This window comes from Acanthisitta chloris, unplaced genomic scaffold (genome assembly GCF_000695815.1).
Source record: "Acanthisitta chloris isolate BGI_N310 unplaced genomic scaffold, ASM69581v1 scaffold16548, whole genome shotgun sequence".
Classification (NCBI taxonomy): domain Eukaryota; kingdom Metazoa; phylum Chordata; class Aves; order Passeriformes; family Acanthisittidae; genus Acanthisitta; species Acanthisitta chloris.
In genome coordinates, this window is record NW_008687727.1 from 19682 (window position 1) to 35906 (window position 16225).

General features: G+C 47.7%; 1 protein-coding gene across 2 annotated transcripts in view; it reads left to right on the top strand.

Annotated features, from left to right (window-relative positions):
- Positions 1-16219, top strand: part of NLK (nemo-like kinase) — a 23830-nt gene extending 7611 nt beyond the window's left edge. Inside the window, exons 2-11 of one of the 2 annotated variants that reach the window (XM_009080731.1) lie at positions 2117-2246; positions 2589-2644; positions 6902-7008; positions 7677-7762; positions 8564-8773; positions 10122-10223; positions 13144-13230; positions 14359-14557; positions 15054-15147; positions 15548-16219. In XM_009080731.1, the coding sequence (XP_009078979.1) occupies positions 2163-2246; positions 2589-2644; positions 6902-7008; positions 7677-7762; positions 8564-8773; positions 10122-10223; positions 13144-13230; positions 14359-14557; positions 15054-15147; positions 15548-15602 (1080 nt within the window). In that variant the 5' untranslated portion in view covers positions 2117-2162 and the 3' untranslated portion in view covers positions 15603-16219. Of the gene's footprint in view, positions 1-2108; positions 2247-2588; positions 2645-6901; positions 7009-7676; positions 7763-8563; positions 8774-10121; positions 10224-13143; positions 13231-14358; positions 14558-15053; positions 15148-15547 lie in introns of those variants that run through there. The other variant, XM_009080730.1, reaches the window with a different exon arrangement.
- The last annotated feature ends 6 nt before the right edge of the window (positions 16220-16225 follow it).

A 16225-nucleotide genomic window follows, 5' to 3' on the forward strand; every position in this document is an offset into this window, starting at 1 on the left:
ACGGCTGGGCCTGGCAGGAGTAATGGGAAATGTGAGTTCTACCTCAGAGCCCCCAGGCACCTTCCCCACCGTGTGTGCTGGGGGTCCAAGAGCATTTCCACAGCCTTTTTCGGGTCAGTTGCTGGAATGACGTTTGTGCTCGTGAGCGCTGGAAAAGGCAGACAGGAGGTTCTGACTGGACAGAAGGTTGGAAGGTGAGGGCCACAAATAGCTCCAGAAGGTCTCCAATGTAGGTTCCCAGGGCTGTGTTTGCTGGGGAGGAGAGCTGGTGTGCTGCTCCTCAGGTACCAAACACAGCACTCCCTCTGCTCCCGCAGACACCAACCAAGTGGAAACTCCGTGGGGTGTGTATTCCGGTCCCAGCAGATCAGTTTCCTCCTGTCTCATGGCAGGTTGAATTTCAGCATCAGCCCCACGGCCTGCACTGCTCAAACCCTGTGCACAGTGGTGGGGACCTGATGCTGTCTCCCTGTGCCCAGATCCACAGTGTGCTTTGGCTAAAGTGCCTTCAGCACATCAATAACAAGGAAGCACCTGTGGCTCAGAGGGGACTCGGGTTGTGCTTTGCCAGTCCAGCAGTGCAGAATCTTCTGCAACAGGTTCTGTGCTTTTGGTTCTTAGTAGTACTGAAGCCCAAAACCAAAGGCAAACTCTTCTTGCTCTAAATAATGCTGGGTTTGTGGATTGATTACTTGTATGTTGTTTAAGCAGTTTCTCAATTTCTTGTGCCTGCTTCACATAGATGTGTGAATTGTGTTGCGTGTCTGACCCATTTGTGAAATTCTAATATACCAAACCCACCTCCAGTTTCAAAGCTGGTTCTGATTCCTCAAGTTCCTGCTGGTTTCCGTGCACAGACTGGGTTACTGCTCTGTGACTAACCAGTGGTGCCAGTCTGGCGTGGTAGGACTCGAATTCGGAAGCTGATTGCTATAGATACAGCCTAAATATACAAGTGGGAGCTCAGAGAACTTTCCAGGGTTGCTAGCTCTGAGATTTGCAAGCTCCAGAAGCAGAGGAAGAGGCTGACAAACCCTTGAGCTCTCCGTGGCAGGTGCAGTGGGCACTGCTCTCCTCTCACTGCTCACAGTCCAGGCCACGGATGTTCATCTGGCCAGTTTAGACAAGGGGCAGAGGTGCTGGAGCAAATGAAATGCATCATGGACTAGAAGACCTTTTCAGCTGTTTCCCAGCACAGAGACAGTCTGGTATCACCTTTCCCCAGGCCCCTCTGCCCCTTATCTAAAGTGCAGGTGAGCAGCAGCTGTGAGCAGGAGTCTGGCTGAGCTGCTGGGCCATGCTGGGAGGGTCAGCCTGTTCTGGCCTGGGGCTGGGCGGGTCGGTGTGTGTTTGGAGTCAGATGTGGTACTTGGAGGTACCACTCCAATCTCGTTTTGTACTTGGACATCTAAACCGGCGTGGCCCTGAGACAGGCACTGTGTCTGTGGGAGAGGTGGCACGTGAGAGACAGGGGAGACAGGAACTTTGTAAGGACAAACACACGGCTGGGCGTGGATTCTTCCGTGGCTTCGGCGCTGCACTGGGATTGAAGTTATTTTGGTCATCCCAGTAAAAATATGCACATGCTTTGTTCTGTCGTGAGGCGTGAGAAGCTCACCTTAAAAACTGGGATTGGGAATTGAGGCACCATAATCTCCTTGCTCCAGTTTTATGGTTCTCATTATAAAATTCTATTTTCAGAATCTAATTATTTTAAATTAAAATACTTGCCATGTGCAAAGCACCTTACAGTCTCTGAGTTAGTGGACTCGAATCCCGTAAGTTCTGTGGGAGAGAGACTGGTGTCACGCCTGGTTCACGCGTGTGGGGGCTCAGGTACCATGTGCTGTTGCTTCTCCAGATGTGGAGTGATCTGGTGGGTGCAGTGGGGTGTGTGCCCAGAAGGGCCTAAGCTGTGTGTGCTCTGACCATACTTATGGCTCTGCAGGACACTGCTTAGTGCCCTTTGGTTAATGCTTTCTTCCCTTGAAGTGTCTTCACCTTGTTTTGACTCACTGTCTGAGCTGAGAATGATAAGAACTCTAAAATACTATTTTCTTCTTTAGAAAAACTGTCTAACAGGTGTATGTGATGTTCTGAATCTTTTGTTCTGTAGGTCAGTAACAGATCCACGAGATGGAAAGAGAGTTGCACTCAAAAAGATGCCCAACGTCTTCCAAAATTTGGTCTCTTGTAAAAGGGTCTTCCGGGAGTTGAAGATGTTGTGTTTTTTTAAGCATGACAATGTAAGTAAATTCAAAGTAATTCTGAAATCTTTGAGAAAACCTAAATGTGAAATGAGCTCTGCGTAACAGGAGGGTTTTCTTTGAAGTTATAGAATATCTAAAGTGCTTTAAGGGCTCTCTGACTTCACAGCTGTCAGATTTTCTGGAAACTCAGAGGCTGAATGTACAGAATATCTGACTTGGTGGGTTGTTAAATTGCCATCCCTGGTGAGACAGAACGTTGGTGTGTCTGTGGGGCAGGAGAAAGCAGAGCCCTGTGGGAGAGGTGCAGTCTGACTGTCCTTTTGGGAGGGATTTGTTTTGTTTGACCGGGATAGGCCTTGACCTTGCGGTGTTTCCTAGGTACTCTCTGCCCTCGACATCCTCCAGCCTCCACACATTGACTATTTTGAAGAAATGTATCCTAAACATAAAAATAGAACATCTTGACTGAGGTAGGTGTGATTTTCATTGGCTTGGAAGCTGCCAGTAGTTGGTGGAACCTATGGAATGGGACTACACAAACCCTGGTTTGGGTTTTTCCTTTTTCAATCATTGGGTTGTCTTCCACCTGTGAGGTTAGGAATTTCTGCTTTCTAACATGCTGAGAAGTGAGTCCTTGAGCTGGGTGGGCTCTTACTGGCTCTGGAGGGAAGAGTTTGTGCTACTCCTGTGGTTAGGCTTGGGCAGGTTGGTTTTAATTGCTGGTGGGTCTTGGCTGCCTTTTGGTGTGACCCAGTTTCCAGTTACTGGGTGGGAAAGTGTCATTATTTTTAGACAACCTGAACTTTGTGAAATATGGTTTGATCTATTTATGTACTACCTGGAGTTGGCTGGTGGAGGAAGTAGGTGTAACCACCTTGATGGTTTTGACCAAAGTGCAGAGCAATTTACTGGTGGAGAAACATAGGAGTTGGCTGAGGGTATTGTGTGCTCTCCTGGGGCTTTTCCATGTGAACTTGGATAAAACATTTAAATTTTGCTTTGATATTTCTTTCGAGTGAAGAGCACACAAGTAGCCTTCAAACCTGGATTTTGGTTGTGTGCACTAGTTCAATGCCCTCATTTAGAGCAAGTCATATGAGTTATAAATCAGATCTAGGTTGAGGATTACTCCTTCCCTGTAATTGTACAATCAAGGATATTTAAATGGGATAAGCTTTTTTTTTATGAGCTTAGCTACTGCCAAGTTTTGAACAGAAAACCAGAATGTTAGTTTCCTTCATGGCTGATTTTAAGTCATTCTGACTAGTGTTTTATAGGCCTGTCTTTTTTGTATTTGTTTTAATTTCTTGACTCTGATACTGGTAATAGAAGACTGTTTGGTTTGTGGAGTCTTCTTTCTCCCTCTGGAATACTTGCAGCCAGTGCACTTAGGACCCTAAAGTTCCTTAGGAGAGTGAACTTATCTGCACATTTTCAATTGCATGTGCTTCTGCTCACTGTAGTGTATGAGGAGTTGTGATGTCCTTTTTTAGGAAAAATATGAGAAAAGAGTGACCAGAATGACATGAGTGATGTGTTGCAAATGAGCTGGTAGAGTTTGTTTCAATTATTCAGTGCCTTGTAGGGACCAGCAGGAAGTGCAAGGTGTGTTTTGTAAAGAGAACTAATTATAAATCAACTTAAAATTTTAATGATAAATTCAGAGATTTCTTAGGAAACTGATGACAATGGAATTTCAGCCTAGTGAGATTTTTGTTTTAGAATGAAAAGTCTTTGCAGACTCTTAGATTGAGACATAATTTGAGTTTGTAATGAGATTTTAGATGGAAAATCTTGGTGAGCATTTGGAATTTTGTAGAGTTTTGCTATTTTTGCCAGTGTCACCTAGTGCAAAACTGAATATATAAGGGAGCATACACTGTTGTGTGTCTGCCATGAGCAGGTGAATGAAAATGTGGTGGTTAGTGCACGGAGCGTAATCCCTGGCAGCCAAGTCTGGCCAATGTTTTGGAGCTGCTTCCTAGGAGGACTGACCTGGCTGTACAGCACCTCAGGCACAAAGGGGAGCGGTGACTCCTGGATTTTTCTAGAGCATCTCAAAGCAGTTCATTGCAGTGAACATAACTCTTACTTTTTGGCTGAACTGGTTTGGCAGCCTTAGGTTAATGGTTGGACTCTGATCCTAAATGATTCCATGATTTATGGCTCCCTTTTTTCCAACTGCAGAACCTTCCACAGGTGATTGTAAAACTGAATTCAGCAACTGCAGATCCATGGACATTAAGAACTATCCAAAGTTTCCAGAGTAACTTTTGCAGAACTTTTCCCATTAAGGTGAATATCAGAAGCAGCTGAAAAGTCACCACTTTCACCAGTCTGTTTTGCTGACTGGGAAAGGATTTAATACCAGTAAAAACAAAGGTGTGTAGCAGTTCCTGCTGGGAGGTGAAAGAACTGTTGTGACCGATGTCAGAGCAGATCCCTGGTGTCTGCAGGGCAGTGGAGGGCAAACAGCAGCAGGATCTGGTTCCTCTGGGCAGTGCAAGGGGCAGGGCCAGCACGGGGGTCCCAGGAGTGTGTGCTCACAGCACCTCCCAGAGGGTTTCCTTGTTCCCCAAAACATCAGAGGAGTTGTGTGTGAGGCCTCAGAACTGGTTCTGAGGTGTGCAGGGACGAATGAAGAAGGGTCTGAGCCACAGTGAGAGCATCACCTCACCCAGGGCACTCGATCCCCTTCCGAAACTCGTCTGTGGCTTTACAGGATTCACCAAGGCAGCAGGTCCTGACCAGCCGAGCAGGGGAAGCTCTTTGTGCTGTGCATTTGCTTTGATAATTACTCCGAGGCAAATTGGTACATTTGTAGTTCTAATTTTATACAGCTACTTAACTAATTACTGCTGTCAGGAGCAATTTCTTCTCTGCAGTCAGGCTCAGTGGCCGCCCCACAGCCAGGGCTGGTGCTCCACGCTCAGAGGCAGCTGCAGGTAGCGGTGGGAGTGGGGCTGGCATCCCCTTGGGGGTGTTTGGTGGTGCCAGAAGTCCCAGCTGGAGCCGTGGGCAGCAGGGTGAGTGGGCACTGCACCCTGAGCCCCACTGCCCTCCCAGACAGTGCGGTGATCGCCGCGCCCGCGGCACCTCTGAGCCCATCAGGGGCTTGACTTAATGCGCCCAGACCTGGAGTGGTGCAGGTGCCATTTCAGGCCCTCATTTAATTTAAGCTGCTTTAGTTGGCATGGCAACTAGTGGAGACATCTGGGAGACATTATGCTCGGGATTGAGATTTAGGAGGATTTGCGGCGTAGCAAAACAAAAATCTTATCATCATAAAGTGCAGAGTAATGCTTTCGGGGGCTTTAAAATGCTTTGCATTAAATTGAATGTACAGATTTGTTGCAGCTATAAGGTAAACCCCAAATTTTAAAAGCCTGGTATAAATATTTAAGAGGGTCTTTGCTAAAGGAGAAGAAAAATTAGAGGACTGCAAATTACGGTGCTCCAGGCTTGGGTTTTTTCTTTATGAATTCTTCATGAATGCAATTAAGGAAATTTTTTTTGCTCAAAAAGTTGGCAATATTTAATTTATAAAATGCATTTCTGTGTGGTGTGCTGGTGGCAGATGAGCTGTTTGGCCCGTGGGGATTTGGCTGGAGAGGGTTTGCAGAGCAACAGATGGAAGTGGAACATAGGATGAAAGGAAATGTGAGTTTTCTCTAGGTTGGTCTAGGTGTGACCTGACCTGTGCCAGTTATTTGGGGTAAAGTAGGAACAAGCCCAGGTCCCTGCTGGAGCTGCCTTGCTCGTGGTGTTGGCAGGGGGGAAGGGTTGTCACTGGAGTCAGGGATTTGTTGTGTCTCAGCCTGGTTATAGGGAGGTTGACACTAAACAGGCCCCAGCTCCCTGGGCTGGGGGTTGGCAGGCTCAGGGTCAGAGGGATCACAAAGGTGCTGGAGCTGGTGCCTGGCACAGGCAGAGCACAGGGAGAACAGACCTGTGTCCCTTCCCCACGCACAGCAACCCCTGGTTCATCCCACAGAGTCCCTCACAGCCCAGAGCGGCTCCACCTGGGCCTGGGGCTGAACCTGCTGCTCCGGGGGAGGTGCAGGTTGATTTCTAGCTCTCTCCTTGATCTTCGTGTGACCTTGGCAGTCTGCACTGCCTCTGTGGCGTGTCCTGTCTGGTTCAAAGGTGGCAGGGCTTGGTATGGTGCTCCACACCTGGCACAGGCAGCTCAGGGAGGCATTCAAAGGTGTTTCACCTACTTCAGCCACCAGCGTAATCCTGTGTGACATTTAGTTTCAAATGTGTCTGCTAAACATAGATTTCAAAGCTTTGTTTCTTAATTAGCAAGCTGCTTTATTGTGAGAGTTGAAAGCTCTCATTGCTAGTTATGTCCCTCTTGCCAGTCGAGGTGCTGGGCCTGGCTCTGAGCTCCATCCCGAGCCACAGCTCCGAGGCCAAACCTTCCTTTGCTGCTGCTTTTATTCTGTTTTCTGAGTTGTAATTGGGCTCTGAATTAAATTTGTAACAACTACATTAATCAAACACTGTCATTGCCTAATCCGTTTTCCTTCACAACCTGTTTTATGTTTTAATTCTTGTAAGAGTCTGCAGACTTGACCTCTGAAACAGCTTTATGCTCTTTAACTCCATAGTTGTAAGAGCTAAGTAGAGTTAACGTTCACAAGATTTTGTGCTGGATGTTCTGCCTTTCCTTAACCCACACACTGAAGATATGTTGTCACTGAGTTGATGCAGAGTGACCTCCATAAGATTATCGTCTCTCCTCAGCCACTCAGCTCGGATCATGTAAAAGTTTTTCTTTACCAGATTTTAAGAGGTAATTTTTCTTCTTGTAAACTTAATGACAGTTATGTAGTAGTAATATTTTTCCTGTTTCTTAATGTTTGTTCTCAGGACATTCTCATCTTGGATGAGTTTCCTGTGTAAACTTGTGGCTTTAGTTCCATGTTTGAATACGTAGCAGGCATGACTTAGGGTAGCTGTGGGGGCACAGCAGCCCTACTGCCCTCCAGCAGGGCAGGGACAGGAGTCCTGCTCGTGGGCACAGAGAGGACACCTGAACTGAGCCAAGCTGGGAAATATGTGTAACTGTACCCACTTGGGTTGAGAACTGTGACTGATAAACAGAGCAGTAAGAGGAGTGTGCCCAAGTCCCAGCATGGGGGTTAGCAGAGTATTCACACCATAACCAGGGGACAATGTTTTACTTCTGATTTGTTGAGAGTTTCCTTGGGGAGTGTTTTGTTTGGGTTTTTTTAAGACTGCTTAAATTCCTTGCTCTGTCTAGTTTATGTACTCCAGAAGTTTTGCCCTGTCCTTGAGTGTGCACTGGAGAGTGGAAGGAAGACTTGTATAACAATTGAGCCACAGGCAAAGTCTTTGCTAACCAGGAGTTGCTAAACCTTCCAGGAAAATGTTGTCAGCCTGAAACTGCTTATAAAGGGGGAAAAAAAGTACTTATTTTAGTTTTGTTTGATATTTCAGGTCTGAAGTACCTACATTCTGCTGGCATTTTACATCGAGACATTAAACCAGGGAACCTACTCGTGAACAGCAACTGTGTCCTTAAGGTGCTGCTCACATTCAGTGGCATGTCCGTGTGTCTGTCTGGTCTTAGGAAGCAGTTCTTACTTTTTAAGCAAAAAACATTCAATAGAACACTTTCCCTTTTCATATTAAAATGAAATTTACCTTTCCGTTTACATTATAAAAGGGAAAAAATTCCACAGATTCTTTGCAAATTGTACCTGCCCTCAGTGTCAGGTTGTTCCTGGGGTGCCTCAGTGTCCGTGTGGTCCTCAGAGGACGATGACACTGAATGCCCAGGACACTTCCATTGACCTCTTGTGCCTCTGCCTAGGTGTGTTGTGCAGCTCTGCTGGATGTTTAACAATCAGTGTTACTTACAGCGCTTTGCCAAGTATTCTGATTGGGAAAGTTTTGGTCTCTTTCCTTAACCCTTCTGGTTCAGGAAAGTTGTAACATTCCCTCAGGCCAAAGGGGCCGAATCTTTCCCAGCTGGAGGCATATCATGAAGATTTGGTTGGTTGGAGTGCTCTGTACCCAGAGGGTGGCAATGTGTTGTTGGTTTTTTGTGGTGCAGAGCTTCTACTCTTTTACATTATCAATTTTGTCGTGCCGACTTCTGATGTGCTGTGATTTCAATTCAGACTGTACAAAGTGTAAATGGCTGTGGGGTAAAGTGGCATAATTTCTGCTCTCCCCTGTCCCTGGCTGGGGCACTCACAGCAGATTGTGGCTGTGCCTGAGTGCTCTCGGGGGTTCCCTGCCTCGCTCCCACGAGGCTGCCTATTGGAAACGCAGAAGGTGTTTTGGTTATTTTAATTGTTTTATTTGCCTTCTCAATTTAGATTTGTGATTTTGGATTGGCCAGGGTGGAAGAGCTAGACGAATCGCGGCACATGACTCAGGAAGTTGTCACTCAGTATTACCGCGCGCCGGAGATCCTGATGGGCAGCAGGCACTACAGCAACGCCATCGACATCTGGTCTGTTGGCTGCATCTTTGCAGAGTTGCTTGGGCGAAGGATATTGTTCCAGGCACAGAGTCCCATTCAGCAGGTATCATTCCTTTCCCTGTCAACACTTTCCACCGCGTTATCTCCTGGAATCAGTTGCGCTGATGCACTTCAGGGCAGATTCTGAGGGGCTGGAGCGAGTTTGGCAGTGAAGCTGGTGCAGGGTCTCAAGTGTGAATCATCTGAGGAGCAGCTGAGGGAGCTGTGGGGCTTAGCCTGGAGGAAAGGAGGCTCAGGGGAAACTTCTGCTCTCTGCAACTCCCCAACAGGAGGTGCAGCCAGGTGGGCTCAGGCTCTGCTCCCAGGGAACAGCAGAGGACAGAACAAGAGACAACAGCCTCAGGCTGTGCCAGGGGAGGCTCAAGTTTTACATCAGAAGGAATTTCTTCATGGAAAGGGCTGACAGGCATTGGAAGGGGCTGCCCAGGGAGGAGGTGGAGTCAGCACACCTGGAGGTGTCCAAGGAACAACTGGACATGGCACTCAGTCCTCTGGTCTTGCTGACAGAGCGGTGATGGGTCATAGGTTGGGCTCTGACCTCAGAGGTCTTTTCCGACCTAAACGATTCTGTGATTTTGAGCCTCAAACTTGCTTTTGTTTTGCTTGGTTTACACACAGGCAAAACCCAAGCTGCTCTGGGACACTGAGGTGAGAGTTTGCAGACAGTGTTTGAAGCTGTGGTGGTTAGTGGTCACTTTGGAGGATGTGGGGTTGTGTTACCCTGTAATTTGCTGAGTGCCAGAGCCACTGTGGCACTGTGTTGAGATAAGGTAATGGTGATGTAGCATCAAGCTTCTTGTAACGTCTGGTAGGAGCAAGTGGTGAGCTTTGTCTCAGGATATAACTGGAGGTACAGTCTTGGCACTTGAGCTATTTCCAGTGCCAGTCAGCAGGGTGGATCAGCCTGGCAGTGTTGGCAGCACTGCTCAGGCTGCTGCATTTGAATACCAGGCAAGTGTGGAAGAGGGTATTGAATGGTTTCAGGTTGTACAGCTGGGGCTATTCCAACAGTAGCAAGCTAATATAGTGCTCTTACACCTCCAGTCATCCTGAAGTGATATTTTTTCAGTCGATAGAAAATGTCTGCAGGAAGATACTAGAGATGGATGCATTTATACTCCTGTCCGAGAGGAGGAATGAGATGTGCTGACATCAAAATGTGTATCTTCAATGTTGCTAGTATTCATCTACAGATTAGAAGTTACATAGCATAAAAACTGTGAGATTAGCTATATTGATCCACTAAAAGTGTACACTAGTATTTGCCATTTTCTGCCAGTAAAAGGAGTGGGTTTGATCCATACCCGGAATGGGATTTATGTGAGCTTAGGAGGCTGCTGAGGTGTGCTGGGAGATGTGTGGGCTCTCAGCTGTGTGTTCTGTCCCCACAGCTGGATCTGATCACAGACCTGCTGGGCACGCCGTCGCTGGAGGCGATGAGGACGGCTTGTGAAGGCGCCAAGGCACATATACTCAGGGGTCCTCATAAACAGGTAGGGCTGGGGGTGCTGGGCTCCCTTCCCCTGGCCCGTTGGGTGTTCAGTCTCAGAGCTGTCCCTGCCTGCACACAGCTTCAATGTGCCACTGGAGCTTGTGGTGCTGCAGTGGTGTCGCTGGTCAAACTGCTGTGTTCTCTAGTGAAGTGTCTTCTGCCTTCTGCCTTGGATGCATTGTTTGGCTTGATACGGGTGAAATCTCCCTTTCTGCAGTGACAGTGCTTTGATAGCTGTTTTGAATGAGAATGTTCAATTTAAGTGATAATATTGGCGAGAGACATAAATTAAAATTGACAGCATAATTCAGAAAGCCCTGGAGGCTCCTGCACTGCAGGATCAGGAGTGTCAGGGGTGGAACTCACCCACTGCCCAGAGCCAGGGCACCTTGTACCCAGAGGGTCAGAGCTGTGCAGTGAGCTGAGCTTCCTGGGAAGGGCTCAGCAAGAGACAGAGCTGAGATACAGCACCAGCCCAACTGAGCTAGGAGTTAATGAACGAGAAGACAACAAACAGACCAGGGAAGGGAGGCAGGAATGAATGAGAAGACAACAAACAGACCAGAGAGGGGAGGCAGGAATGAATGAGAAGACAACAAACAGACCAGAGAGGGGAGGCAGGAATGAATGAGAAGACAACAAACAGACCAGAGAAGGGGGGCAGGACAGTGTCGTTGTGCTGACTGGGCAGGACGAGGGGCAGTGCAGTGTCCTGTTAACAGATGCAAGGAAAGGCTTGTGCAGACATCCCTGGTGCAGGGGTGGAGTTGTGCCCATCCAGTACAGTCACTTTTATGGTTGTTGGTAAAAATTAACAGAATTATTGACCTGTACATGTTAATAGATCAGCTCTTTCCAGTAGTTAAGTTTGCACCTTTGTTTTCTGTCTGTTGAAGTAATTTCTCACGTGTCTGCTCACCACAATAGTAGTTACCATAGAAATGAGTGTTGCATGTATGTTCTGCTCTGTTATTGACATGTGGGAGTTCTGCCTCCTTGGCACTTTGGATTCACCACATCGAGGTGTCTCTATTCCCTTTCATGACAGGATTTTTTCCTCTGAGCGCTAATAACAGGAGGATTTCCTTGTGACTTTCTCTACCAGTTTTGAAACAAATCAAGTAGATTTTTCTGGTCTCATGTGCTGGGAGAGCTGTGACTCTGAAACCTAATGTCTCATGACCCACAGAATGGTGGGAATACTGAAAAGCAAGTGAGGTGAAATGGTACAAAAAGTTTCCACTACAGATTTAATGTCATGTAGCCATGAAGTTGTAGGAAATACACTAACAGTTACTTCTGTATCTGTTGGGGAAAACAACGTTCCTTTTCCATGGGGAGCCATGGGAGCTGAGCAGTCTGCAGAGCTGGTGTGCTCAGTGTCCCCTGGCACCAGAGGATGCAGAGCAGCCAGGTGGTTACTGGTATATCCCTGGTTTCAGGTCAGGTTTGGATGCAAATTCCTGGTTTTTCCTATTCAGAAATGGAGGTTTTGCTGGTTATAAAGAGTTAACTGTTACCAGTTTCTTAATTTGATTAATAGGGAGAGAAACCCAAGTTGGAAATGGGCGATTACTCTGTCACACCACCTATTTTTACTCGCCGTAGGTGAGCGCAGTGGGAGGGGAGGGCGAAGCATTTCGCTGCTTCGTGTAAAAATAGATTAATGCGTGAAGTTTCTGATGAGAGCCCCCACCCCACTGTGCTGGATGGGTGGGCATTTCCAGACTCCATGGAGCTGTACTGCAGGCCCAGCCCCGGTGAGCTGATGGAGCTCTGGAGCTGTGCCGCTGCCCAAAGGGAATGTGCTGCATCCATCCCCTGCCCTCTCTGCTGTGGGGAGAGTGAGCCAGGAGGAGGATGCCCCTTCCTTGTTGGCAGACCTGGCTGCTGATCCCATGGCAGTCAGATCCTACTGCAGTTCCCTTTCCCAACGCTCTCTCAGGACTGCTGCTGAGCTCTGGGCTCCCTGCTGCTGAGCTCTGGGCTCCATGGTGCTGAGCTCTGAGCTCCATGGTGCTGAGCTCTGGGCTCCGTGCTGCTGAGCTCTGGGTACCATGGTGCTGAGCTCTGGGCTCCCTGGTGCTGAGCTCTGGGCAACATGGTACTGGCTGGCAAGGGCTGTCCCCAAGAGCTGTATCTAACCAGAGGCTCCTGGGACAGCAGGACAAGGTGCTGACAAGCCATAAGTGTAGCCAAAACAAAGAGCATCCTTCATTTGTATGGCATAGGTGAGGTATGGAGTAATATTTTTCTGCCCTGGTGTGTGGATGAAACCTGTGTAATCACAGTGCCTAGACCACAGTGCTCTTTTGTGTAGGTGATACTTATTGGATAGAAAAATCAGATAAGTTACCAAATACTGCAGCTTTATATTTCGTAGGCTGTCCTGGGAAACCAAGGCCAGGAAGTGCTCAGGGCTGTGTGATGGTTCAGGGTTAACTTAGGCTGATGTCACTGTGGAGGTGTAATTCTTATTTATACTGGCAAATCGACAGCAACATCCATGACAGCCCTTCTGTCACTGCCAGTCAGCTGTGGACTGCCTGGGCAAGGAAAATCCACAGTTTGGGAGTGATGAAGGTCATAAAAACGAACCACTGGGAGTGCTGGGGTTAACCAAAGCACTGAGCAGCCAGCTGGGAGTGGTGTCTGTCCAGAGGAATATCTAAATAACATGCAGTTTGTCCAGGGATTACGTCTGACCTGAGGGAAAGAATGATCCATTGGGTCTGTGTTCCAGTTGCTGAGCTCTGTGCTGGTGATGATTGTCAGGCTGGAGACCGTTAGGCACTGCATGTCCTCTTTAACAGGGAGCTTGTCCTTGGTGGCTGTGGAATAGTGTGTGCTGGAACAGGGTTTTCTTGCTGATGGATCTGACAGGACACTCTGTGCTTCTCTTCCTCCCATTCCCCCTACAGCCATCCCTTCCTGTCCTATATACACTCTCCAGTCAAGCTACACATGAAGCAGTTCATCTCCTTTGCAGGATGTTGGTCTTTGATCCAGTAAGTATGACTGAAAATTATCACTAATGCTTCTGGTTTCAGCAGGTCTCATTGTCAGGTACTTAAATGAGTGTTTTAAGTCAAGGACTGCTTGAGCTGGTTTCCTTCTGCATGGCATTGCAGTACTTTTGATCTGTAAAAGCCTTAAAAATACCATCTCCTAATTGGCCAATTAATTCCCCGGGCATGGGGGTTTCACATTTCAAACGAGTGGTCCTGCGAAGGAAGCTGCACAGTGCGAGGGCTGAGGGTGTGCATGACTCATGCTCTTTTCCGAGCTGGGTGTAGGTAGCAGAACATCAGCTACTCTGATGCAGTTCTAATTAGGGACACGGGGGTGTTCCTGGTCTTGCAGCACACAAAAAATTCCTCCTGCATCCCCAGGCACAGAACAGGAGCATTTTCCCACCGTGCATCTGTTTTTCTAATAAAAATGTGCTGCTGTGGATTGCGGAGTTCATCTCTTGGGACACTTCAGAATTGACACTAGAAAATCTGGTACTGGAATCAATAATCCTAATAATTTCTCACTGAACCCCCAACATTGCAAATGAAGGGCAGAGTGACTGGAGAGCAAAGGAGGAGGCTGAGAGCTGGGGAGGCTCTCCAGCACTGCCTTTGGAGTCTGTGTTTTAAACCCTGGGATTGCTTTGCTGAACAGAACCGTGTTACATTAAATAACTTGTTAACGTAACAAATCCAGTTATGTTAAATCATAACTTCCACACAAAACACTTGAGATGTTTTCCTTTCTGACTCCTCAGCATTTAGGATGTTGTTCTTCCCTGCTTGTTTGGATTCGTGTAGGAGTCGTAGTTGTAAGGCTGTCTGGGGAAATAGCTACTGAAAAACATAATTCTGAAAACCGTATTAGCAGCCTCTTCCATCCTGGGCTGGGGCAGGGCAGTGTCCTGGAGCCAGGCTCTGGTTTCTGAGCCTCAGCTCCCCTCTAGTGGCAGTGCCTGCAGCTCAGAGAAACTCCAGCATGATCCGATCCTCAGCAGGGCGAGGGGTTATAAAACAATCGAGAGCTCCTCGATGAGTAAGTGTTCTTCAGGCTGTTCCCATGCCTCTGCAAACATCCTAACTCTTCACTTTTATTTTCCCTTCCTCCAATGCCTTTCCCAGTCCAAAAGGATATCTGCTAAGGATGCCTTAGCTCACCCATATCTGGACGAGGGGCGGTTGCGATACCACACCTGTATGTGTAAATGTTGTTTTTCCACATCCACTGGAAGAGTTTATACGAGTGATTTTGAACCCATCACTAATCCCAAATTCGACGACACTTTCGAGAAGAACCTCAGTTCTGTTCGGCAGGTTAAAGGTGAGTGGGAGCTAACCTTGTGCACAGCTCCTCTCCTGCCCTGCCCTGGGGCTGCACACTCACCCCAGTGCTGGTCCCTTGTCCGTGTTCTTCCATGGTAGACACCGGAGATCATTTCGCCGAAAGAGCAGAGTGGTAGATGTTGTGACACAGCAGTGTCACAAGCAGGAGCTTGTGTGCAGGAGCCTGTGGGTCTCAGACCTGGCCAGCACTTGTCCCTGGCGCCCTGTTCCCTGTTCCTTCCCTGGAGGGTGGCCCTGGGGCAAGGGGAGTCTCTGTGGTGGCTTTGTTGGGATGCAAGGTGTGACCTCAAGAGCTGTCCCCCGCGGAGGGGCAGCAGAGTCAGGGCTGCAGCTGAGGGTCAGAGCAGCTGAAGCTCTTTTGTCCTCACTCAGGTCCACTCTCTGTAAGGGAAGCTGTTTTGCCCTCCAGTCTACATTGCATTCTGCTAAGCCAGAAGTGTTAATGCTGTGCTGTGTTTTTCTCCTGTGTACAGAAATAATTCATCAGTTCATTCTGGAACAGCAGAAAGGAAACAGAGTGCCTCTCTGCATCAACCCTCAGTCTGCTGCTTTTAAGAGCTTTATTAGGTAACTGTATGTAATCACATCTGGTACTAATTCCCATTTATTAGTAGTACACAATTGGCACATCCAGAATACTTTAGGGTTGCGGTTTCGGAGAGTGGCAGAGGCACAGCAATAAAACCCTTGCAAACCACTTCCATGAGGTCTAGACTTTAAGTAAAATGTGCAGGAGCCTCACGTGGTGTTTGTGTGTGTGCAAGCAGAGGTCAGGCAGAGATGGGAATGGGAGGGATCTCGGGCTGAGTGTGGGGTGTGCGTGGCCCTGTGGAGGCTTTGGAGGCCGTGGGGACTGTTGGTGCCTGTTGCTGTGGGTTGGCTGGGGCTGTTGTCACACCGCGCCGAGCGCGTCCGTCCGTCAGCCGTGGCCAATGAACACTGATTTTCTGTGTCTCCTGCCCTGCAGTTCCACGGTCGCTCAGCCCTCCGAGATGCCGCCGTCTCCACTGGTGTGGGAGTGACCTGCAGGACGATGTACTACTGAAGATGTAATGTAGCTTTCCACTGGAGTCTGGGATTTGCAATTCTGGAGGTTAATCATGCTTGTACTGTAATTTTACTAATGAAGTTTTAAATTAACAACCACTACTTGTACAATATGAATAATATTTAGAAATGTACTAGACTTTTAATCTTGTAAAGTGGTTGTGCTTTTAGAAGAAAATATTTTACCCAGAGTTGCACGTGTTTTATGAATTCTAGTGCAGCTGTGATGGCTCAGCTCAGAACAAACAGAATTGAACCAAATTCGGGGAGGTTTTTTCTTTTTTTTTTCCCCTTTTTTTTCCTTTTTTTTTTTAATTGAAGTGAGACTGTACAAACAGATAGACATTTTGATATTGAGCCATTCCTGGAGATTTTGGGTTTTCTAAAACTAAGGAATACAGAAAACTTGAGTGCGACCAATCGTGAAGTCCCACGGGGTGCCTGACCACGGGAAGTGGCCACGGCCCTGGTGCCCAAACCCTATAAATAGCTTCTCACTAGAGCTGTGATGGTGATGTGTGCTGTTCTAAAATCAGATGTTGTGAGTAGAGAGAATGAGTTTGTGACTAGGAGAGACTAAACTTCTGTTTCCTTACCC